This window comes from Myotis nattereri (genome assembly GCF_964212035.1).
Source record: "Myotis nattereri genome assembly, chromosome: 6".
Lineage (NCBI taxonomy): Eukaryota > Metazoa > Chordata > Mammalia > Chiroptera > Vespertilionidae > Myotis > Myotis nattereri.
This window is the reverse complement of record NC_138081.1, coordinates 89,375,825-89,401,982: the sequence shown is the minus strand read 5'-3', so window position 1 is coordinate 89,401,982 and position 26,158 is coordinate 89,375,825. Positions and strand designations below refer to the sequence as shown.

Genomic DNA, 26,158 nt, shown 5'->3' with positions numbered 1-26,158 from the left:
TGGTTTGGTTAGCTGATGGTGGAGAAGTGTTGCAGAAAAGAATGAAACTAGAAAGAGAAATGTAAAATATTGTGCATGGGTTTAAAAAGGTGCCACTAGGATGAACTCTTCCTTACAAATGTATATGCTTTTAGACAATTGGAGGAAAGGAAAAGTCCCCATAGATCATGCAGCTACATGAATACTTGCATTTTAAAATTGCCTAATACTTGTTAATTTTTTCAAATAATTCTAATATTTTCATATTTTAGCCTAGTGAAGATGGAGAGTGCTGTAGAGCAGGTGTCTCCTGTTTTTAGAAGTGGGGAAATGGAAATAACTGTGAAAACAAGCAATTTGCTTATCATATTACAAGTAATTAGTGGCCTGTCTTAAATATGAGATTAACTTGAATTGCCCATTTAATTCTACTTTTCTCCTTTATGACTCCAAATTTATGTTATGAAAGACTCTTGCATTTTATTTTCCTACAGATGTAGTCTATTATCCCTTTTAATTCTCACTCCTGTCCATGAACTGTCAGTTCCCTGGAATGCTCATGTGCTGCTCAGGCTTCTGTGAACTGGCACATGTAGACCCCCTTCCCACAGCGCCCTCCTCTCCCATTCCGTGGCTCTTCTCGTGCCTTATTAAGGATTCTGTGCGGGGCCTCTTCTACCTTCTGCAGCGCCCTAGGCTCCTCACTCAGTTCTCATTAGCTGGCCTCAGGTCTTTGGGTACTTGACCAATGTGTTGTTTACTTCTGTCTATCTAGGCAAGCTCCAGCCTGTTGAGGGTGTAGATTCCAAATCCTCTCAAACACCCAGAAGACTATAAACCTGCAGGAGGCAGAGTGTCCAGAGAGATGGTTGCAGATCATCAAGAAGAAAAGGGATTTAGAAAAAAGAAAAGATTGTTGAGGCCATGTGTTTATTTCTTGAATGTAGTCATTTGTTCAGGCCTTAATTCAGAATAACACCATGAAGAAAAGTTTTGTAATTGATCTTCATTGGAGGATATTTTCTTCCATTGCCTTTCAGAGAGAGTGTGGGAGGGAGGGAGGGGGAGAGAGACATCGATGTGAGAGAAACACATGGATTTGTCATCTCCCCCATGCAACCCAACCCTGGGGCAGGGAGCAGACCTGCAACCCAGGTACTAGCACTTGACTGGGAATTGAACCCAGGATTCTCTGGTGTGTGGGCTGGTGCTCCAACCATTTAGCAACACCGGCCAGAGCAACTACATAAATTTTAATGTGCATAAAGATTACCGCAAAGATTCTTTGCTGGATTTCTATTTGTTTCAACTTTCTTAGGATATTCCATAAAAATGATTTTGGTTAGTGTTATTAAATGTTATTAAACAATTGCTGAAAGAACAGAATTTGCCTCTTCAGTGATACTTAGAAGCTATAAAGAGATTGATAATAAACATGACGTATGCTGGCATTGCATATTCGGGAGTAGCTATAACTATTACTAAGTGTAGCCCTGATCTTAAAAGTATACAAAAGGCATATGCAGTTAAGTCTCAATTACAGATACCTGACATAGTCATTGTAGGTTATTTGTGTCCATCTGCTTTTCCTAGACAGGGTCAAAGTGAGTTGGTAACTGAGTGCATGTGTCTGCATGCCAAAAAAGTTTTTGGTATTATTTATAGAATTAATGGTGCCTCTTTTCTCCCCAGTTAATGTGAAGAATAGCAGGACAATCATAGCAAAATTCCTTGTGTGTGTTTAAATTAATGTACAGTCTCTTTTAGTAGAAATTGAATAAGTTCACAGTCAGTTTAAAAAGCTGCTATTGAAATCTTCCGAATTATTTGTTGCACACACAGATGCCATAGAGCTGTAAAATGTGCATTTGTTGATTAAATCAAGGCAAGGCTTTTGTTTTTTTCTTCTGTGTAACAAACTTAGCTGCTAAGCAACAGGCATTTAATACATGCAGATGTGATACCACAACAAAGTTGAATCAGCATTTCATAACCCTTAAAAGGGATTTGTAAAGGAAATCAGCTCACCAGGCTTTCGGATCTATAACATTTTTATTGATGAAGTAGGCAGGCAATGGACTGACTTTACTGTTGGAATCTAATGGTGATTGCAAGAAAAATGAGGATATTTGTTAGCAATTCCTGAAGTGGGAGGTAACAACATTAGGTTGCTTGTATAAATTTTGGTGTAAAACGTGACCTGCAGGTCATGTTGTGAATCTAGTAGAGATGATTCCTTTAAAGAAATAGCAGACTGCAAACCCACACTTTCATTTGGAGTAGTCCTTTAGATTGCAGTATTGAAAGAGTTACTGCATGTCTATAAATAGCTTACATCCAGAAAGTTGCGTCAGTGACAAGAAACTCAAGAAGTGCATGATAAAAATCCCCAAGGAGTTGAAACATGTTTTATGCCAAAGTGCACTCAACACCCTGCCACGTGGAGGAGAACAGTAGTGAAGCGCCGGATGGGCTGGCTGCAGGACGGGGCTGCTCACCTTCTGTGCAGCCCTGACTGCAAGCTTCTTCGTGAAGAAGTTTGAATTTATTTTTGTTGTTTGACTATGTCTGAGGACAGACTATAAGCAGCAGATTTCTAGAATTTCACACATTCTGGTGAAGAACTTTTCTTGGGGCCTTTGCAGTGTAATGATGTCATTGCGGGAGGCACGCATGGGGCCAGGCTCACGGAGCCCGTGGATAATCAGGGATGGGCCAGCTGGATTTTGGAGTCACCTGCAGTGTTTACACTTGGGGGGGGGGGGGGGAGGGAAGGACTGGCAGGAAAGAAAAAGTAGCTTGAAAGGGGATGTTGAACAGCTGTTTTCCATCTTCCCTGAAGAAAAAGGAGAGGAAATCACTTACAGCAAGCATCAAGAGGGATTTATGCTAAATACAGGAAAGTTTTTCTGGATGTTTTAACCTATAGACTAGATTTCTGATAGAGGCCTTTGGGTTCTCTGTTTAGAAAGGTTTAAAAGTGAGGTTGTCCTGAGGGGATGGTAGCATCCGTTTTCTCGGGTTCTAATTTTATGACTTCTCACCTGGATTTGAAAATCTTAGAAATTAAAAATGATTTAATTACAGTTGACCCTTGAACAACACAGGTTTGAACTGTGGGGGTCCACTTATATGCAGATTTTTTCAATAAATACGAACAGTACAGTAAATGTGTTTTCCTTATGATTTTTAAGTAAGATTTTCCTTCTAGCTTACTTTATTGTAAGATTATAGCATGTAAAACATATAAAATATGTCTTACTCAACTGTTTATGTTATCGGTAAGGCTTCCAGTCAACATGAGGCTATTATTTAAGTTTTTGGAGAGTCTAAAGTTAGACACAGATTTTCGACAGCATTGGGAGGTGGGTGTCTGTTGCTCAAGGGTCAACTGTATTTTGAATGTAGAAGAAATGGTCAGTTTTAGTGTCTGAAATACAAGTTGCCTTTATAGTTTCTACTTAACATATCTATTTGTTAGTACAAAGTATTGGCTAACTGGCTAAATATTTATCACCTATAAGATTCCTTTAATTTTTCATGTAGGTACACAGTACGATAGCTGAAAAATCCTCTATCCTTAATTTGTTTTTACCCCAAACAGGTCACTTTCCTTTACATTTCTTTTTTATTTTAGATTTTTCTTTTTTTAATAAAAGGCTTTGGCACTAGACTATTGTGTTCCAGTTGGACTTTCAGTAATATTCTTTACATTTCTCTGCTCCATTTTTTTAAAGTAAAACTAGACTGGCACCAGTGCTAACACATTCATCAACGTGGTCAAAATATACAGGTTGCCCATGTCAGAGAGAGTCTGGAAACTTCTCTCATATACCAAACTTCTTGTAGCAGTATTTATGGTTAAAAATAATAATATTTATAGAAACAATGTGAACTTTGTTTGATTTTTGTTTAGGAAGATAGACTATCCAGTAGAATTCATAATGTGGTTTCAGTCCAGTGTTTCTGTTTCATTCTCAATATTAAAATTAGGCAGTACTAAATGATATCATTATCTTAAAAGAGGGTTCATTTTGATGAGCAGAAGGTGCTTGAAAATGCACTCTCAGCCAATATTGGGTCAGTGGGCTTGGGGGATGCCAGAAAGTTAAGCCCAGCAGTCGTGTCTCAGACAGTTGAAATTAAGTGTTTCACCTCAGTTTTGCAGCCTGTAGTTGTAAAGCAGTTTTGAAATGCTTTTCACAGTTACCTTTCTCAAAGGAAACTGATTCTTGGGAGCACTGAAAGGGCGGCAGAGTTTTCTCAGGGAAGAGTGTCTCTTGCTGGCCCTGTGACTTGTGAGGTTAATTTCTTCCTCTTTTTATTTTTTTAAATTGATTTTAGAGAGAGAGGAAAAGGGGTGGGGGAGGGGGAGAGAAAATTCATTGGGAGATTCTTTTATGTGCTTGTGCCCTGACTGGGGATTGAACCCACAACCTTGGCACATTGGGAGGACTCTCTAACCAACTGAGCTACCAGGCCATACTTTTCTACCTTCTTTGTTGTAAATCATCTATAAGTTAGACCCTATTGGTTCTAATGAGAACCCAGGATAACTGGAGGGTGAAATTCGAATCCATCTGTTGCTTTTGTGGAGTAGTTTAATTTATCCTGTCCCAAACACTGGTGTGAAATTTAAAGATCCACCTTTTTTCCTAAAGGAACCAATATTATTCAGATTGGATTCATCCTGTTAACCACGTGCTATGATAGGGTTTTAAGATTTGCACCATTACAATTTTTAGACTTTTGTGACTTGTATAGAATTCTGTATAAATTTCAGATTTATAAATGGTATTTGAGTATCTGCTGTGGGAACTTGGGAACTTTCAAAGTTCAATTTCACCTCTCCTTGTTAAATTTCATCGTGCAAGTTTTAGGTTAAGTCGGGCCACTTCCAATATCTCTTTCTTGGGGAAGAAATGTGTGGCAGTATTTATTCTACTAAATTGCCATAAAATGATAAATCCTGTGCCTACAGTTGAAGTGAGCTAGCAGTAGTAGGGTGGTTACATAACAGATCCTTCTTTGTGTGCTTGCACCTTTTTTTTTTCTTGTTGGTGAAGCCACTGACGTTTGGTTCAATGATTGCAAGTTTTAGAAAAGATAAATCTGTTACTTGGCAATGAATGCTTTGATATATAACTTTTTCCAATGTACTTTTGAACCTGGAGAGTCAGATGAAAGAATGCTATACTTCAGTGATAGAAATACTGAAAGGACTTAGCCATTCAGCAAGTATTTGCCAGGTACTTCTGTGTTTGAGGGGATATCTGGGTGGAGGTGAAGAAGGGAGGTGTGCAAAATAAATATGGCATAGTTTTCACCCTTGGGGAGCAATAAAGTTTGGTTGGCGAAATAGCTGAACATGAATCTTTGGGAGGACAATTAAGGGCTAAACAGAGACAAATGCATGCAGTAGAATTGCAGGCGGGAAGAGATCTCAAGTAGGAGGGGAGAATGAACTGTGTCTCAGAGGATTTCATGCCCAAAAGGGAGAAAACACATCGCAAGGAGGGCAAATGCACAGGAAGAGGAGTGAACAGCAAAATGGGGTGGCTGCCAGGTCAAGGAGAACTTCTTAGAACGATCGTGGAAATTCCCTTATCTCCTTTTATAGCATTATCTTCCCTTTTTTCCTTCCCTTCCTCATATATTCTTTCATTGTTTTCCACAGATATTTTTGAAGGACTGTATTGCATGTAATCAGTGGTGCTAGACACTATAGGAAAGAAAAGACTAGGACCCTTGCCCCCCAGTAGCTTATACCTGCATTGGTTGGTTCTACCTCAAATCCCTTTTGGGTTCAGAGAGGACTGACACAATAAATGTGAGAAAAGAAGATAAACATGCACCTTCAAATAACTTGGTATACCTGTAACTAGTACTAAATGCATAAATTAGTAGAGACAGTTAAAGCTGTAAATATTCTTATTGATCCCCCCTCTTTTTTTGATCCCCTTTTAAAACACAGTTTAGATAATGCATTCTCAGTACGTCCTTCCCTCTCGATGCTAGCCAGAAGTGTGACGGTGCATAAATTTCAAAAGCACAGACTGCAGCGGGAAGGCGGGGGAGGGTTGGGGGGCAGGTGGGAGGGGGGTAAGAGATCAACCTAAGGACTTGTATGCATGCATATAAGCATAACCAGTGGACATAAGACACTGGGGGATAGGGGAGGCTAGGGGACTGTCAAGGGTGGGGGGAAAAAAAAGGACACATATGTAATCCCCTTTGTAATACTTTAAGCAATAAAAAAAAAAAATTTCAAAAGCACTTTGTCGCTCTCACGCACACTTCCTTCCTTTTATTTTGGTGATTTATGTAAATGTATTATTTCTTCTGTCATCGTATCAGATGACATAAGCACCTTCTTGGCAGGCCTCACCCTGAATCCCCAGAGAATACTGAGTTGTGCATGTCGGGGGCAGCAGGGGAGACGACTAGTGGGCACGGCTGTCGGGGAGGCTTTATAAAAAGTGCTGTGTTCGCTGAAAAAGGCGAGGGTTGGGTGGGGAGCACTCAGGGGAACCCCATGAAAGAGTATCAGTGGGAATAAAGGACAGAACGGCGAGTCGCGGTCAAGCAAGGACGAGCAGGAGAGTGGAGGGAGTGTGTGGAGAGGAGATGGGAGGTACGAGTGAAAGGCAGCCCAGAGCTACACTGTGGAAGCTCTTGGTGGGGACAGTTGTTCATTTGGCTGCAGGAAACAGAGGCTCTTGAGGAGGTAAGTGATTTGATGATGGCGACTTCTTTAATTTGGGAGGAACTTCATGGTTCACAAAGATGGTTAAGTCTCCAGTAGTATTGGCACGTTGCCTGGGTTTATATCTTGGCTCCTTCACTCTTTCTCTGACCGTGGGTAACTCACTTTATCTATGCCGCAGTTTCCTCAGCTGTGGAAAAGGGATGCTATTAACATCTACGTTGTGGGGCTACGGGTGAAGATTAGATGAGTTAATCCATGTGACATCCTTAGCATAGTTCCTGGCACTTGGTAAACATTATGTACAGGGGTGGGCAAAGGTAGGTTTACTGTTGTTTGTATGGAAAATAATGCAATAATTAATAGATAACAATACAAGAATAAACTCTGTTTCGTGTACTCACATCTATAAGCCTGCTTTCCCCATTCCTGTATGTTTATTGTTTATAGCAGCCTAAGACTCTACATAGTTTGCTAGGGCTATTGTAACAAAATCCCTCAAACTGGGTGTCTTCAACAACCGAAATTGATTGTCTCAAAGTTCTGGAGGCTAGAAGTCTGAACTCAAGGTGTCAGCAGGGTTGGTTCCTGCTAAGGCCATGAAAGAAAATATTTTCCATGCCTCTCTCCTAGCTTCTGGTGGTTTCTGTCAGTCTTTTGGCATTCCTGGGCTTCACCCCAATCTCTACCTTCATCTTCACATGACATTTTTCCTGTGTGTGTGGGTGTGTCTGTCTCCAAATTTCCCCATTTTATAAAGACATCTGTCATATTGGATTAGGGGCCCATCCTACTCCAAATGACTTTGGCTTTACTAATTATATCTACTATGACCTTGGTTCCACATCAGGTCACATTATGAGGTATTAGATATCAGAACTCCAACATGTGAATTTTTGCAGGACATAATTCAACCCACAACAGACTCAAAGTCAGATCTTTTGAGTATACCACACTATGACCAGGGTGTGCTGAAAGGATTGTAGAAAAGAGGAGGAATCTGTAGGTTTATATGAGAAACAAGGCTCTTCCATCTCCTGTTTTCCTAGACCTGAACCATCCCCCAAGAAGCCACAGCAGTGGACATATCACAGCGGGCCTTGGGATGGCGGTGTGCTCCCTGCCTCCTGAAAGGATCTTTTCCTTCTTCTTTCCAATGTGGTATTCTCTGAGACTTCTTTCCATTTTGCCGGGGTTCTTGTCCCAGCATCAAGAAGGGTTCAGGAATCTGGAGAAGGGGCTGTGTGTAAATGACATAGGAATCCAGAGACTAATAATCCGGAGACAAAATATAATTTTGAAAGGCATTGGGGGTCAGAGGAGCTTAGCTAAAGGAACTAAGATCCAAGATCTTAAGTCTAAGGTCTTAGGTTCTCTCAGGGTCCCCAGGACCCCATGCTTTTTATTAACATGATTTGTCCTGAGGCAAGGCAGAGAGATACTTCAAAGGGTATACAGAAACATTGTCAGAATGGGGCAATTAGCCTATGGCTGTTAAGGTGTTTGGCCAGTAGGAGGCAATAACATATAGATTAAGATGCCCTTTAACTGTCTGGCAGCCACAATCAACTTAATGTATCCTATTCAGGTTTGGAGAAGTGCCTTTAGCCATTCCCAGATGCAGGTGACTACATGTGTGACTCAACCCTGTTGAGTCCCCAAGTCTCATCAACCTTTTGATGAAACTCTTGAAATTATGACATGCTGGAACTGGTCTACGACACCATTTGGCATTGGAGATACAGAGATAAAGATAAGTTCAGGGACATTATACTTGCACAGGTAAATTTCAATCCTCTATAAATTTGGATGATATATCACTGTCCTAAAGTATAGGTAATAAAGGAAGAATTTAATGCTTTTGGAAAGAGGCAAAAATCTGAAGTATCAATGGTAAGGATTTTGCTGAGGAAGCAAATGGAGATGAATAAGTGGTTGATATACTGCTATAAGCTAAAATAGAAGCTGATGCCTCTCAAGTGTAAATTAAGGATTGAGGTAGAATGGGATAGAGGTGCCTAAGTCACTGAGGAAGTTAGAAATACCCCCAAATGATTAGTTACCTGTGAAGATTGAAAAAGGCACAAAGACAAACGGTGATTTTTAAGTGAGGAAAGTACCAGGAGAGTCAATCCTAGAGTCACTCAGAGGACCAGGGTGGCGCCAGGAATTGACGAGGCTGGCTCCGTCTTGCTTGTGGGTTGGGGAGAATAAAATTCGGTCTCTATGGAAAAGCACAACAGAGGATAAGGTGTCACTGAAAGAGTCAAAATTACTTCATCAAATCTTTAATTTGGCAGGATCTTAAATGGCATCTGGTTCCCTCCCCTGCCCCCATTTGACTCAGGAATCACCTGGCAGAAGGCCTTCTGGCCTCTACATTCATTTAGGACAAGACATGAGAAGAAAGTTTAAAAATTTTAGAATTAGTATGAAAGCAGTTTCCTCCAGCATAGATGAAGAGAATTCCATCAGATTTGACCAAAAGAAGTAGCCAGGTGGAATCTGGCTGTCAGCAGAGATGGGGCGAAATGGGTAGGATGGATATATGAGAGAGAGAGGCCTAGATTAGGAGATGCAACGAATGGGGCAAACACTCCCAGGGTAGGATGTTAAAGACGGTGAAAGGCAGACAGATTCACCAAGACAAGGGTGTAGACTCCCAGTTAAACGTTTGTGACCTTGAACATGCACGTAGACATTAAATATCTGGCCATGTTTCAGGCTCTGAGTTAGGATATGTCTGGTGGGAGCATGTTTTTTGGCCTGTGGACCTGTGGCCAGCAGTTCAGAGTTTATGCTTTTGTTCTCCCCATAGTGCATGGTCTCCAGCATTCTAGTAAAGCATTTTCCTCAGAAATTCTTTCCTGCCTAATAACTCTTTATAGACTATGAAAACTCAATACAATAAAGTTTTTAGCACAAAATAACAGGAATGGTATAGGTACCAAAGAAAGAATAACTCATTAAAGCATCCTTTTTCTTTTGAATTCTGTAGCTAAAAGAAATGTTAGCAGTATAGCACACACACATGAGTAAATTACATAATAGATTATAAGATTAAGAAGGTTATAAGTACTATGAAGAAAAATAACCCAGGAGGGAGTTAGGGAATGGTGGTGTTTGTGCATGGTAAGGGTGTAATTTAAATAAGATGGTCTTGGCTAGCCTCGCCGAGAAAGTGTCATTTGAGCAAATACTTAAATGGGCTGAGGGAGCAAGCCATGTGGATGTCTCGGAGGACAAGCACAACTGGTGCTGAGGAGGGAGGACTCCTCACTGTACAAGAATAGCAAGGAGGACACACAGGGCAAGGACGGGGAAAGACACGGAGAGTTGTGGGCCGTGAAGGCAGAGAGGTAACAGGGCCAGACCACGTAGAGCCTTGACAGCTATTGTCAGCACCTTGGTTCTTACTCTGAATCAGATGGGAAGCAACCAGAGCATTTTAAACAGAGCAGTGATATAATCTGGATTATAATTGGGCAGGATGGCTCTTTCCCTGATGTTGAGAATGACTAGCGAGAGGAAAGGGTGAAGGCAGAGCAGGTATTACGGATGCTCTTAACAGTAATTCAGGCAAAACATGGTGTGGTGTGGCTTAGGTCGTTCCTGGCTGGATTCTGGATGTATTTTGAGGATGGAGTCAACAGAATGTGCTGATGGTTTGGAAATGGAGACAGAGCAGGGAAGAGAAAGGGGGGGAGTTTGGGGAGCATATGAGGATGATATGCTGGCAGGATTGGTTGCCAGCAACTGAAATGAGGAAGTCTGAGAAGGCAGTGCCTGCATCTTTGGGTCTGTGTGTCATTGTTTTACAAACCAAATCTGTGGTGTTCTGAGTTTTTCTTATGATTCATAAGAGGACATTTGGAAAGTACTCAGGGATTTTGATACCAAAGAATTATGATCTGTAAGATAAAAAAATATATACAAAAATGTTTATGTATGTGAAAGGCAGCAAAAAAAAGTAAATTTATCATTGGTGGGCATTTGAAGATTAAAATGGAAGAATGCTTGAAAATATAAGGAAGGAACGAAAAGAGCTTCCTGTATAGTGCTGAAAGCATCACTCCATATGTGCTCATCCATAAATAAGTTTCCTGTTTTATGTCAAATGTACTATAAATGTAGGTTTAATGCCAGCAAATTACTTTCCCATGAAATGCTTCTAAGTCTTTTGCCTCATATCTGTGTATTTCATTTTTAGACAGTGTCTAAAGCTTTTAAGCAATTTGTAAATCCAGCATATTCCGCTGTGTATTTTGCTCCAAGTGTAACGTCCTTGGACAGAATCTTTTTTCTGGGTACAAGTCAGAAAATAACAAACATTGGGTGAAGAGAAGGATTTGGTGAAAAATACCACATTTTCTATTCTCATGGGACAAGAGTTAGGGCAAGATTCTCATAATTCTAACAGGAATTTAGATGATTGGACTAAAAATGAAAGTCAAAGTCCCCAACTCCACCTTTGGGCTCAGTGAGTCACTAGAAGGATTCACAAGAAACTGTTGCAATCAGGTTTAATACCACCACAGGGAACAGACGGAAGTCAGCAGAGGGAACGGTGCACAGGGCAGACGAAGGCCGGGAGAAACCAAGCACAGCAACTGCGACAGCATGTGCAGAGCCCCAGCGTGGTGTCCAGGGCTGTTACGGAGTTCAGTGATGTGGACATGCAGCGCCTGCGTGACTGACTTCAGATCCTAGACTCCCACAGCAAAGATAGCAGTTTATCATAAATCATATTTAGTATAAACTGTCTGATCAAACTGGAACCGTATGGCTCAAGGCCTCAGTTATACAAAAACAAAACAAAACAACGAGAAACAACAACAACAAAAATCTCCTATCAAGCAGAATATTACAAGGGCTCTAAGCTCAGCTCCCCTGAGTTAGACTAGGGCCAGTACTGAAGGCAGGCCTGTCTTAGAAATGTGCAGTGTTTGCACAATAGGTCTGCTGTCTTAACCCTTTTCTGTCCAGCATGGTAGGGCCTTGAATATGGATAGTATCAATGCTTCTTAGAGTCATTACCATCAGGGCTGAACTTACAGGACCTGATCCTGGAGGAGATGATATGAGGACATACCCAAAATACATAGTTTTGGCTAAATTTATAAATGCATGAACCAGAGTAGATTGCATATAAGAGATTAAACGTGTTTGGTGGTACTTTGTCTAAAAAAATCTGTAATTGATGTCTTGACTCATCCCACAGAAGTTTGCAACTATTGGACTAGAAGAACAGAGGAATATGTGGTATTGCCTGGCATCAGGAAAGAGGTAGGAAAGAGGAAAGGTAGCCTGGAAGCTGATGTTAAGGCAGAGGAATTGGCTCATGTGACTATGGAGCCTGAGAAGTCCTGGTGTAAGTTCCAGTCGAAAGGCAGGAGAAGACTGATATTCCATCTCAGGGAGGGAGGGAGGGTGGGGGGATGGTAAAGGCGAGGGGTGGGGATGAAGGTGGGGAGGGGGTAGGCAGAGAGAATGCTCTCCTTGTGGTGTATCAGTAAGTTTGATCTCTGTCTATAAATTTGGTTAATGAAGAAATAGTATTAGATTGGAAGACTTTTCTCCTCCGATGTGTTCAGTACCTTGGAATATGTATCTTGAAAGTTGTCAGTGTGCAGTTGAGCAGGAAGAAGGAGAAACCTCTTGGCATCAGTACTTTGTATTTGTCAAAATATTTGATATTTTTAGTCTCTTGAGAGTCTTCAAGGTTGTGAATGCACAATCCACTGTATCTGTTTTTTATGAGCACTTCCTCCTGGTAGCATGGTGCATTTCCTTTGGGTGGGAGCGACCTTGGGGTTCTCCTTGAGAACGTGATGATGCTTCTGCAAGCCCTCATTGAACACTTTGCAAATCCGAAGCACCCTTGTATTGCTTTAAGTGTACCTGGTAGTTGAAGATCACAGAAACCCTGTGAGGAAGGTATTATTATTTCACCCCTTCTACAGCGGAGAAAGCAGGGACATAGCTAAGGATGTCGCGTTCCTGGGATTCAAACCCTGCCAGTCTGGCTCCAGCTGGTGCCCTCAACCACTAATCATGTTCTGAGATGAACGATGGTTAACTAGTATTTTGAGGGAACGCTTGGCAGAAAGTGGTGTTTTGTAGGTGTCATCTCATTTAGTCTCCCAACCAGGCTATAACACAAATGCCATTTTTATCTTCCCTTTAAATGAGGGATGAGGCTTCGATGGTTAGCTTGTTTGAAGCCATTCAGTGGTGAAAAAAGCCATTCTGGCCTCTGTGCCCGTCCTCTGAGCCACCTCACCATCTGCCCTCGTGACTCGATGTCAGGAAGAAAAGTTTTACTTTTGTTTTCATGAGCATTTCATGGTTTGGCTTAACTGTTATTTGAAACTATGGTGTTATATTTAGCTATTGGCTTCATTATCTCTATTCATCTTCTTCTCTATGCTTTATTATTTTGTCAGTAATGCCAGAAAAGAGTGTTTTCATGCTTAACGCTCTTGCTGAGAAAGCTATAGGTGGTTTCTCAGACCCTTCCAGAATATCTTTGGTTACTTACTGCGTAGAAAAAATTTGAAAACAAAGATTGTTAATTTTCTTTTGGGGCTAGGCACAGTAAGTTAAATAAATGGCTTTGGACTAAGGGAGACATAACTTTTAACTTTAATGCCAGACAGTAATGCAAATCCTGCAGTTAAAAACACCACCACCACAACCTCAGAAACGCCAGTTTCCTTGATTTTTTTATCCTATAGTTATTTAGGGCAGAGCATAGTTTTTCTTGTTCACTTTGTGTTCGCTGACTAGCACATTTCCTAGATTTAATAGCTGGTAAAGACATAGCTGAATCAATTAATATTTATAAGAAATTCTTACCCCCAACATAGGGAATTGATATTCTAATTCTGATAATTAGTACATTGGAAAAGTTAATACCTATGCTTCAAATACTACTTTTGAAAAGATTGAGAATACCAAAAATAGTTATACTCAACATTAAATTATTCTGATAAAAAGATCAGAATAAAAATTCTGAAAATACTTTAGGATATTGTACTCTAACACCATGTGGAAAATCAATTAAATACGTAATAAGGAAGTACGAATCAGATGCCCAAGTGTTAGACTGCTCGATAAACTAGAATTTACTTATATCTTAGATAGTCTAACCATTTCATTTTTTCCCCATCCCTTGTAAAGTAAAATTAAGTACTCCAGTAGTTGCATCAGTGACTTTGCAGACTCCCCACCTCTACCCTGCTTTCTCTTTGGCTCCATGAAAATGATACAGATTTAACTTCCTTTCTACATTTCCTAAGGCAATCACTCCCTCAACAGCTGGATCTTAATGGTTCTTAGTTTTGTAACAATGTGCATCAGGCAGAAGCTCTACTACTCAATGCCTCCAGTTTGATATCCACTACATTACTCCTTCAAGTAGTCTCTGGTGAATGGGAGATGGAACGAACCTTCAGACTTGACACCAGAAACTATGTGTGGCCGTTTTAAACTTACTTCAGATTCATTATTCTTCTCATAAGAGAAAGTTATACAACTATCATTGATGTAGGAAAGAAGAGAGTTTCAGATGTATTAGAAGACAGTGTGGTACCTGCAGGAAAACTTCCTTGGGCACAATGTAGAAATGTTCTTGGACTGCACAGAGCTGCACTTAAACTTACAAACCTAGCCCGCAGTTTCTCAGTGTTGAGTGTGGAGGTGGTGAACACCATCATTATACAGTGTGGTTTTGCTGTGTGGGTTCAGGGTTATAATTACTCCCCCAGTAGTGTGTGTAAATTCTTGGGGGTTCCGTCTGGTATAATTTCATATTGTGGATTTTTGTTTGGAAATGACTTTTTAGGGAGATATAATTCATTTCACCCTTAAGTAAGGAAACAATAAGCCCTCAGTAAAAGGCACTTTCTTTTTGATTAAGAGCCCTTGGTTTTAAAAAATTTTCTGTTTTTGGCTGAGTCCACAGACTTTACACATCAGGGAGTATAATTTTAGGGAATGATTGTATAGTACCCAAACCATATGTTTTCTTAGGATTTGACATATTTAAGAATAATGCTCGATTTATTTCACTACAAAAATTTACCAAGAAAACAAGGTTTATTTTGCTATTTAAAAAAATTACTTTTCAAAAAATTATTCTAAATATACATTTAATAAAATTGAAATAGAAAAGCCAGGAGAACTTTTAAAATGTGTACCTTCTATTAGTTAAAATATGCGGAAACAGTGAGGTTAGTATGTATGAGACGACCATGGCAAGATGTTTCTCAAATACTTGGGAATAGGGTTTCTCTGAGAGTAAAATCCTAAAATAGATCAGAGAAGGAAACGGGCATCTCTATTAGGATATATAGAGTGCCCAGGCCATCAGAGTTTTCCTAAAACCAGATTGGAGGCTTAAAAAGGGAGGGAACTTGGGTTTCAATGAAAGCATGAACAGGGAAGGAGGAGTTGTAGATGCTAACTTCTACAGTGTCTACACATTTTTCAGGGGAGAAGGTATGATGTCAGGGACGTTCAGCTGCCTGGTCTGTTGGATTGTTTTATGCATATGGGTGGGAGGCATTTGACTGTCCTAATCATGTAACTAATTCCTGGGCCATCCTTTGGGCGTGGCAAACTGGAACAGCTACTCTTGGGTGAGCTTGGTGGGGGTGGTGGCAGGAGCTGTAGGGATGTACATTTGCTCTTCTTTCCTAAATGTCATTACAAGTTAATTTTTAAAATGTTGTTTTTAATGGTATCCCAGATGCTGACAGTACAGCTTCCGTTCAAACACAGTTGTGGTGATCTTGACTGGTTAAGCTGCCCCAAGCCTAAGGCCCTTCCCACTTCCTTTGTTCTGACTCCTGTTCACCAGGCAATTATCTAATAACTTTACTTCCTGTGCAGTGTTACGACAATATTTCCCAATCTGCTGGATCATTGTATTTCTCATAAATGAATGCAGACATTCTGGTTCTATTTATCTTGAGGGAGTAGAGTTTCAGTTTTATTAACATTGCAGAGCATCTCCTAGGCTGATCAGCTGAGGTGTTGATGACAGCGACTGAAACAAGGCTAGACCCTGGATTGAGGTTGCGCAGTGGTTAGCAAACCATGGCTCGCGAGCCACATGAGGCTCTTTGGCCCCTTGAGTGTGGCTCTTCCACAAAATACCACGTGCAGACACGCACGTACAGGGCGATTGAAACTTCGTGGCCCATGTGCAGAAGTCGGTTTTCGGCCTGGGTGAATCTATTTTGAGGAAGTGGCGTTAGAAGGTGTCGGTGGGGCGACGGGAGATGCAGCGCTGGGGAGGTACATTGTTTTGAGGTACATTCGCTGAGGTCGACCCCTTCCAACTCTCCCATCCACACTCGTCTGTCTGAAACAAGTATACAAGACGAGTGTAGGTGGGAGAGTTGGAAGGGGTCGACCTCAGCGAACGTACCTCAATCAGATTGAGGACGTTTTTAGCAAAGGCCAGTTTAGGAGTACCCTAATTAAGTTAATAACAGTGTACCTACCTATATAGTTTAAGTTTAAAAAATTTGGCTCTCAAAAGAAATTTCAATCATTGTACTGTTGATATTTGACTCTGTTGACTAATGAGTTTGCCGACCACTGGGTTAGCGCATCAATTCTGGCAAGGGCAGCAGGTGTCCCCCAAGTACTCACGTCCCTTCCATAATATAAATTCATTACTTGGAAACAGCCAGAGATTGTAGTATTTCCCAGTCCCTATTATATCACTTGGCCTTTCTTTTGAAAGAATACAGCAAGAAGCAGTCACCTTTTGTACACCGGCCATGGGAAGCAGTCAAACTCAGATACAGCAATAGTTTATTTTGTTGTTACTCTTTTCTTCTGGGGCAAAACTGCCAACGAATACTTGAAAATATTCAAGGGTCATATGCTTTCCTTCCTAGGGAGTGTTGAGCTTACTGTGAATGATGTGTTGAAGAGTCAAGAGGATTGTGTTCAAGTTGTAGCTGTCTCCAAGTGGCATGACCTTGCCGTAGTCTGTTAACGTCTCTGATTCTCTTGCTTATAATATTCTTTTTTTTTCAAATAAAATATTTTATGGGTAGGTTAGTACAATTTTACATTTCTAAAACTTCTTCCCTTTTATTGAACTCTTACTTCATATCAAGGTCTATGATAAGTGTACTTAATCTTCCCATTAGGTTGGGATCATTTTATGAATGAGAGAATAGAAACTTTGAGACCAGAAGTCAGTTGATCAAAACTAGTAGACAGCCTGCCCAGTGTTGCTCAGTGGTTGAGGGTCCGCCCATGCACCAAGAGGTTGCGGGTTGGACTCCCGGGCAGGGCACATGCCCTGGTTGTAGGATTCCCCTGTGGAGGTCATGCAGGAGGCAGCCAATTGATGTTTCTCTCATTGATGTTTCTATCTATCTCTCCCTCTGTCTTCCTTTTTTTCTAAAAATCAATAAAAACATATTTAAAAACAAAACAAAAGTAGTAGCACAGCTGGGATTATACTCATGTCTGCCCAACTCGACTCGTATTATGTTAGACTTTGGCACATATTATAAAAGGGTTTAGGCGAATATTAGAAAAGGGGTTTTAAGCCATCTTAACTTGGGATATGTTTTACTTTATACAAGGTGATTTCTCTCTTCCATTCTTATGCTTTCTATATTTAAAAATTTTTAAATTATGTTTTAATACTTTCTATATTTTCTAAAGCCAGAGGAATTGAAAGAACTTTTGTACTACTATGCATTTCATTTTTAAACAATCCCAGACCACTTGGAAACCCACTTCATTTTCGAAATTTGATGGACTAATCTAGTTTTCAGTTCTTTTCACTTTCATACTCTTTCTGTGCTTTCCTTGTATAGGGATGGCAGAAATGTTGTTGAATTGTTAAATATTTGGTTACAGGAAAGGACCTTGGCTTAGGATTTAGGAAATTCGGGTTCTAGTTCTGCCTCTGAAGTTTAAGACACTGAATAACAGCATATAGTAACTCTTAATACTGTTTTGCCACATTAACTTATTGTAAATAAAAGATCAAATATGTGAAAAGCATTTCACACAAAAATTTCTCTGTGTGTCAGAAATCATAATAGCTACAGTGGACAGTTGGAACCAGAACTAAAGCAAAATAATTTTAGGTTTATTGTTGTTGTGTAAGGACCTGCTTAAGATTTGGACATCTTGTTAAATGCTTGTTATAGCCTTTGGCTTGGCTGAAGCAAAATGCCAAACCAGGATTATTGTGGATAGATGACCAAATTGCTATCTGAATTATTTTGTAGTGACAGGTTAATTCTTAAAGGACTACATTGTATTAATTAGGTCTAAATTAGGGAATGTTTTGCTCTCTGAGCTTTGTAGAGGGAAACAAAAGAATGGGAAAGAAAACTGGATTGGGAAAGCTAGCCTATTGTAGTGGAGGAGAAGAGGAATGACTCTTGGGGGAAATGGGGCCTAATGGAGTCTTTCAGAAACATCCTGAGAACTGAGTTATGGGTAAACTGTATTATTAGAGTCAGCTGCGGAGGTCACCTGTGCTTTTGCCATATTGAAAATGCCATGCTCTTTCTTGAACTGGGCCAAGTGCAACTTAAAGATTTAAGTGAGTTGGCTCTGCTCGTCTGCAACGTAATGAACGAGGTGGAAAATGCCTTGAGAGATCACCCACAGACATCTGAAAGCACAGAATGGTTTGTCCAGGGGAGTGTGTGTGTGTTGTGGTAGGGGGAGTTGGCCATTCTGGTAAACTCATTTGCCTTTAATAGCCATTGTTTCACTCAGCATTCCCAGTACCTCCCAACGTTCAGTCATTAGGGCATCACCTTCAACAAATTTTGCCTTATCCATTTACTTAAAAAAAAAAACAACACAACACAGACCACAAACTTTTAATACTTAAACATATCAGAAATAAGAACTTTATATATCTGTTGAAATTTCACGTTTGTTGTGCTATAGTTTTTCCTAATGAAATAAGTAGGTCAAATTAGCATAAGACCAGTCCATCTGTAGTCCACCTAAAATTATCTTGAGGAATGTTCCTTTCATCTAATTTTAGCTCTTCTCTTTACAGAGTGGGTCCACAGGATGCCAGGGTAGAGGTCAAAGGGGGAAACCCAAAGACTGCAAATAAGGGCTTTTTGATGGAATTTTCTAGATCAACTTAAGCTGGTAGATGGAAATTAGGTTTCCCTGTAGGTTATCAGACTAAAGCAAGTTTGAGTTAGACTTTAGTTAGGTTTAATTTTTTTCCTTTCTTTCTTTCTTTCTTTCTTTCTTTCTTTCTTTCTTTTTTTTTTTTTGACAAAAAACACAATACTTTTTAGGCTGTAGAGTTTCTAGATCTTATGTTTCCCTCTGTGGGTTTCCTAGCAGACTTTTTTCTGAAAAATTCTAAACTTGGGTTGGCTTCAAATAAGAGGAACTAAGGTTTCTTCTTGTTGATTTTAGCGATCATATCTACCCTGCCAGCTCTAAGCCCAGGAGTTAGCTCAGTTCAGCCAGAGTTTATGAGCTGCCTTTTCTGTGTCAGGCACAGTGCTAAGCGCTGTGATGCAAAGAGGAAGCTATGGTCCTGTCTTCTGTGAGGCGCAGCATATAAACAGCCAAACAACGCAACGCAATACAGCTACATGCCAGATACAGCAGAAATGAGCTCTTTGGGTAGAGCAACAAGGGCCTTAAAAGCTGGGAGAGCACGGGGGGCTGGGCACGTGGAGTGTGATATGAGGGGGGCAGCACACAACTTACGCCGCGATGAATGCTGTGGGGTTTTTTTCTCCCCAGGCAGTCTTCATCGAAGATCATTCTGCAGAATTTCTGTGGGCTCTGCCTTGGCCCACATGGAATTCCAACAAGAATTAACGTTTTACATGTGCGGTAACGCACAGCCTCGCTGCCCTGACACCCTCCCATGAATTTGAAGTAAAAACTAGGGAACCTTCTTCAGTTGGCATATTGAGATGGCATCATTCCCAAAACAACATCTTAATGAGGTTCTGTGCCTCAGAAGCAACTCTCCTTGTTTAAACACTACTCGGACACAGCCTACCCAACGGGACGCAATGTGGCAGAAGTGGCTGGGCTCAGAGTATGAGTCTCAGATTGTGAGGGACTGTCTGGAGCAGCCTTGACTATGTCAGTGACCCTGGACCTGGCTAGGGGGATTAGATGCCTAAGGAAAGAAAAAAAGCTTAAAACCAATCAGCCTTAAGCACCTTTAGGGAATGTTTGTACAGAGTCTGAAATAGGGAATTTCTAGTCTACACATAGCTATTACCCCACTCACCCCATAACCCAAGTCACCCCCTGCTAGAACTTGAGGTACACATTCAAACACCAGTAGCAGACAGATCTTCTGTTCGATGCATGTAGGGGTCAGTTAAAGGAGAAACTTCTCACCCATCCTCACTCTGGGTACCTAAGCCCCCCCAGTGTTCATTGTATTGATGTCTGCATTCAATCTTAGACTTTGGGGGATTTAATATATACAGGCTTTTAAAAAATTTGTTACCATGATTGTCCTCTGAAAAGAGCAAGAAATAAACCTGGGGTTGGGGGGAGGGGGCAGTGGGGACTGAGCATTACTTCAGACCCAGCCACATCTCTGTGTTGCCAGAGAACCACACCCCTTCTTAGACACAACCACAGCCGATTATTTCTTTTGGCCAGGTCTCTGACCTTGAAGGATCCAGACAGCCGCCTTGAAGCTTTGGGTGCTAGACATAATATGGGCAGAGTCCTAGAGTTATTTCTCTTTTATATTTTATTTAGCGTGCCTATACTGATTTTTTTTTAAACTCACCACAAATTCTCCTCTTGAAGTAAATCTAAAATGCTTTACCAAACCACTGCCATTGATGTCATTACGGTACAGAAAGTCTAAAGCACATTCAGAAATAAAAAGAATGCTAGGACTTACGGCAGCATCCACAGGGGATGCCATATTGCCCTTCTCTTGGAGAGTCAGCAAGTTGGGAATCTGGATTGATCTCTGATGTGTGTTAAATCCTTGGTTTCCTTTCTTCTGGATGTGCTGAGACAGTTTTTTCTTGGAAAAATAGTTGATGTTCAGCTGGGGAGGTTGATTTTTCTCCATCGGTTTTCCGCTTTAATAATTGAAAACTACTGTTCATTATTTACATAGAACTGTCTTTTACTGGTCTGCTTTCTACAACCTTTCCCCTCTGAAGAATTTTAAGAATTCCCTGACGTCGCTCTAGGGGGTTTAATGTGTGCTTTATCCCAGATGTGGGACATAGACTAGCACTAGGCTGAGGTTCCTTTTTTTTTAAAAAAAAAATTGAAGGTTTTTTTTATTTTTATTGATTTTTTACAGAGAGGAAGGGAGAGAGATAGAGAGTTAGAAACATCGATGAGAGAGAAACATCGATCAGCTGCCTCCTGCACACTCCTCACTGGGGATATGCCCGCAACCCAGGTACATGCCCTTGACCGGAATCGAACCCGGGACCCTTCAGTCCGCAGGCTGACGCTCTATCCACTGAGCCAAACCGGTTTCGGCTCCTTTTTTTTTTTTTTTTAATGTTCCTACATTTGAAAGACATTCGTTTAACCTGTGAGCAAAGCTGCCACTGGGGGGAAAAAAAAGGACTTTTAAGAAAATTAAGTAGTTAAAATATGTGAGTTTGGTTTAAATGTCTGACTTACTGAATGAAACTGAAATCCCATATGCAAAATGGAAAAGTAGACAGTAGTTTCAAATAATAGGGGGAAATGCCCACGTGTTATTCTAGCCTTTTGATTCTGGGATCTTGTTTTCTGAATGAAGGCGTGCCAGCTTCCAGTCCCAGCAAGCCCCGGCCGGGTCTTGCCCTCATGCTCGTCCTGTCAGCCCCGGGGCCGCGCGGACCCAGCAGACGTTTTCCCTGCTTTTGTCTTCTCTGTCCCACCTTCTGCGGACGCAGTGAGGATGTTTAGCTTTACTCGTAATAGTTTGTCTGCTTGCATTCCTATAGATGTATTGATCCTAACCCTCAGTCCAGATTATAGAATGTTAGGAAGCAGGAGAGGTCAGAGTGAGGGAGGCTCTGCTAAGCAAGACAGGATTTTCCGTTTTTTCCTAATGTCCATTCAGATTCCCAGATGGCATTTCACCACTAGCTTTTGGTGAATGTGGTTTTCATATTAGTGGCTAAAAAATAACCATCAAGCCTAAACTTTTAGCGTGACAAAAATGTGACAAGAATGCCTACTTACTGCAAGTATTATACTGTTTTCCCAAGTCCAAAGTTCTGTTTTCCACAGTGTATACATGTCTGATGTATTGAACCTAATTAATTAAATAGCTAATTAATTGACTTTAAATTATTAAGTTTCAGTAAGTATCTTCCTAGTTCAAATTTCGTTGTTTTAAAAAATATCTAAATTTTCAATCCTTGGACCTTTTCCTAGCGAGTTCACTACCTGTCGTATGCTTCTACTTTGCCGTGTTTCTTTGGTTGATATGTCCTTCTTTTCTTGTTTTCCTCCTGCAGTATCTTTCGAAGATGGTTTGGCTGCCTTGGAGGTTTGGAGATCTGATGCCACGATGAGGACTCACACACGGGGGGCTCCCAGTGTGTTTTTCATAGCTTTACTTTGCTCCGTGTCAGCCTACATCACTGACGAGAACCCAGAAGTCATGATCCCCTTCACCAACGCCAACTATGACAGCCACCCGATGCTGTACTTCTCCCGGGCGGAGGTGGCGGAGCTCCAGCTCAGGGCCACCAGCTCCCACAAGCACATCGCCGCCCGGCTCACCGAGGCCGTGCACACCATGCTGTCCAGCCCCTTGGAGTACCTGCCCCCCTGGGACCCCAAGGACTTCAGTGCCCGCTGGAATGAGATTTACGGCAACAACTTGGGTGCCTTGGCGATGTTCTGTGTGCTGTATCCTGAGAACATCGAAGCCCGAGACATGGCCAGAGACTACATGGAGAGGATGGCAGCTCAGCCTAGTTGGTAGATTTTTGTCTTTTTCTTCTTCCTGTATTAACTCTGCAATTTAAAGAAACGAATTTATATTCAGATGAAATCTCAAGAGGCCAGATTTTCACATACTTGTTTGTGTGCGTGTGCGTGCGCGTGTGTGCGTGTTTGTGTGTGTGTGTGTGTGTGTGTGTGTGTGAACGAAAGGACTTGTTATTTGTGTTGTCAGTGGCTTATCTAACGTCTATAGTTTCAAAAGGGCTAGTAACTTCCATGTTTAAAGTTAGAGGGAAAATATTTAGATACAACCTAACCAAAGAAAAAGTAATTTGTTGGATTGAGTAAACAGTAACATTTTGATTGTTGAGAATTTGTCTCACCTTGTTTAAAAAGTACGCATTACTGTCATCTGGCTGTAGGTTCTGATTGACCCGCAACCTCCCCCCCCCCCCCCCCCCACACACACACACACAGTGGTTCAACTTCTATGCAGCAAGAAATTTCAGGCAATTAAAATCTATTTTTATGAAAGGAGCTAAAAGTAAATGTGATGGGATTATTTTGTAGTCTGTAAACAAGTTCTTATCCAGTTGCCAACAAATTAGCCAAACCTGTATGAAAACTAGTGTTGTAGTGTAATTGTGTAAGGAATTCTTATCTATACTAATAAAAGCCTATGTGGTTGTGACACCCTCATGCCGTGATGCCCTCATGCCGTAACAATCCATCACCAGGAGGCTGCGTGTGCAGGGGGCACGCATGGGTGGGCGCGGACTTGATGCTGCGTGTGCGGTGCGGAGGCGGGACCCCCAGCTCTTTGGGGCAATCCATCAAGGAGCCCCAGATGAGTGGGTGGGGCCTACCTCTTTGGAGTGATTGATTGTGGGGCTCCCACACTGTGGGAGGGCACAGGCCAGGCTGGGGGAACCTCCCTCCCCCCAAGTGCACAAATTTCATGCACCAGCTCTCTAGTTATGTAATAATTTACTTTCAAAAATTCAAGATTGAGGACAGACTTCCTCTCTCTTTTTGATTAGTTTAACATTATTTGTTTATAATTTGTTTCCAAAAGATATGGATGAGTAGATTAAATTAGAGAATCTATGTAATCTTACTTAAGCTATGTCTTAACACATATGCATGGCTTAGTTACACTAAAAAAAATTACAAACTATATAATATCCTTTTAAAATTACATAAACTGCTACTTGTCATAGGGCTAGAGAGAACTTGTTGTTAAGTGCTTAGAAAACTCAGTGAATGTATTTAATGCTGTGATGAATTAGATCTCCCATGAATTACATCTTGCCTTTCACAGGGGTGAGGAATGGTAGTTTGCAAGCTTCCTGAGTTTTGCCAACAGGGCAAAGAAACTTAATTGTTTCTAAATTTCTGCTAGTAAGGTAAAGACTGTTGTTTGCTTATAGAGTTTGAAGGATTTTCTAGAATTTCTCAATGAAAAAGATTATGGAAGAGTTGTCATTAAATCCCTAACAGAGCTGATTTTTTAAGACTTCTTAGTTAGATATGTCTAGTCATTTTGAAGCTTTTACAATATTTTAGATAGAAAAGAACCTTTTTTAAAAAAAATTTGTTTCATAGCTGAGCCATGTATGCAGTAGTTTCTGACTTTGGCACTAATTAACTGATCTTATTTTATTGACACCAAGAAAGAATATAAAAGATGTATGAAATTTTATTTGATAGTTGAGTTATAAGATTATAATATTATCACATGTTATAATTACCTGACATTGTATAATTAGTTAAATCTGGCAAGCATCTTTATTTAGAAAGATAACTTTGTTGTCTTATAAGGGTACTTTTTTTTAAAGCTCTCCTCACCCACCCTTTTTTTATATACATAGTGAAATTTGACAGATTAAGATACTGGTGAAATTGTTCCAGAGATATAGTTACTGTAAAAGGTCATCTGTTTGACCTCATAAAAGAGTAGTTGACTATGAAGTATCATTTCCTTAATGGAGATTATTTTAGCACAAATATAAAAACATTAAAAGAATTGAATGACTAGTGCAGTTTTATTTACTATAATATAAACAGTCAGGCATATAAATGTCAGCTTGAATGAATGCTGTTAATAGAGAGGATTAGACTCTTATCATAAAAGGAGAATAACTGACTTCATATAAAAATGAAAAGTTTTACATAGTTTCTACAGGCTTAGATTTACTGGTTTTTGGAGATGTGTAGAAATTTACTAGAGGGCTAGTACTTTATTCATGGTAATATTGATAAAAATAGGTATAACCCTATACCATTATCCAGTAGCGTGTAAACCAGTCTGTGACTTAATAGAACTGAACAATTGACTTCTTTTGCTTGACCTCCTAGAAGATGAAGGTCACAAATTGAGAATTTACTTTTCCATCTAGTTTCTAGCTCCAGAAGTGATCCTAGCATAAAAATTTGAGCTACTGGAACATTTTGTCTTGGCAAGTACTGTTAGTAGGCTGTGTTTTTTAATCGTTTTGTGGAAATTTTAACTTTCTAAAAGCTGCCACACCTAATCCCTAGACTCTTAAATTCTCATTTAAATTTGTAGTTGAACATAATCACTTTTTAACAATTTAAAACACTGTTAGATGTTTTTCTAGTTCAACGATCTCTTTAAATCAACTAAATCATATGTCCCCATTATGCACAGAGAAGTATATTGTGGGTATGGTCATTGTCTTAGAATAGGTTCACCTATATTTGTTTTTTGGGGGGTGAGGGGAGACTAATTCTTATTTACAAAAAATCAACAATCAGTAATTCATATTTTGGAATTTTTAAGTAAAGTGTTCTACAAGGCTTCATCAGACTTACTATATTCGCCATTTTCCTTAAAGAACATTCCTACTGTTTCGAAAACCACTAAATTGTGTTCATTGACTTAATCAACAAACATTTATTCAGCATCTGTTGTATGTCATACCCAGTGCAGGGTGCTGGGAACTCAGAAGGGGTGCCAACATTGGGTATTTGAAAGCTAAGCGAGGCCTATATCCTCTCCTCAGAAATGAGTGTACCGTCATTACGAACTTACCAGGTGCTTCACGCTGCACTCCAGTGCAGTGGAAAAGTGCCAGGTCTGTAGTCACATGGCCTGGATTGGAATCCCAGCTCCCCTTCTTCAGCTGTTTTACTTCAGACTAGTTTACTTACCTTGTTTGAGCCTTAGCGTTCTGATGTATAAAGTAACAGTAACAGTGGTATCTACCTCATAGGGTTCTTAGGATTAAATGAGGTAAAGTACTTAGCACAGTTTCTGTCACACAGTAAATAAGAAAAATGACAACTATGATAATTATTGTTACTGTTATTTACTTAGCACTGGACCCTGTTTGGTTTATAATTTGGTATATGTAGGCTCTAAGGAAATAGTATTTGGTATTAATTTGGAGACTTTACTCATTTTTGTTCAGATTGCTCTCAAAACTAGAACATCTGTGTAACTCATAAAATTTTCCTTTTCACTTTATTGCATTAAAACTTTCAGCAATGCTCCCCTGGGCCCTTCTTGCATCTAAGAATCTGATGCTA

The 26,158-nt window shown here is 40.3% G+C and overlaps 1 protein-coding gene across 3 annotated transcripts in view; it reads left to right on the top strand.

Moving 5' to 3' along the window:
* The window catches only part of DSE (dermatan sulfate epimerase), a gene marked incomplete at its 5' end in the record, with an annotated part of 56,594 nt that overhangs the window by 4,558 nt on the left and 25,878 nt on the right, over positions 1 to 26,158 (top strand). For all 3 annotated transcript variants that reach the window (XM_081093653.1, XM_081093655.1, XM_081093654.1), the window contains one exon: positions 22,174 to 22,642. In XM_081093653.1, coding sequence (XP_080949779.1) covers positions 22,227 to 22,642 — 416 coding nt within the window. The remainder of the gene's footprint in view (positions 1 to 22,173; positions 22,643 to 26,158) is intronic.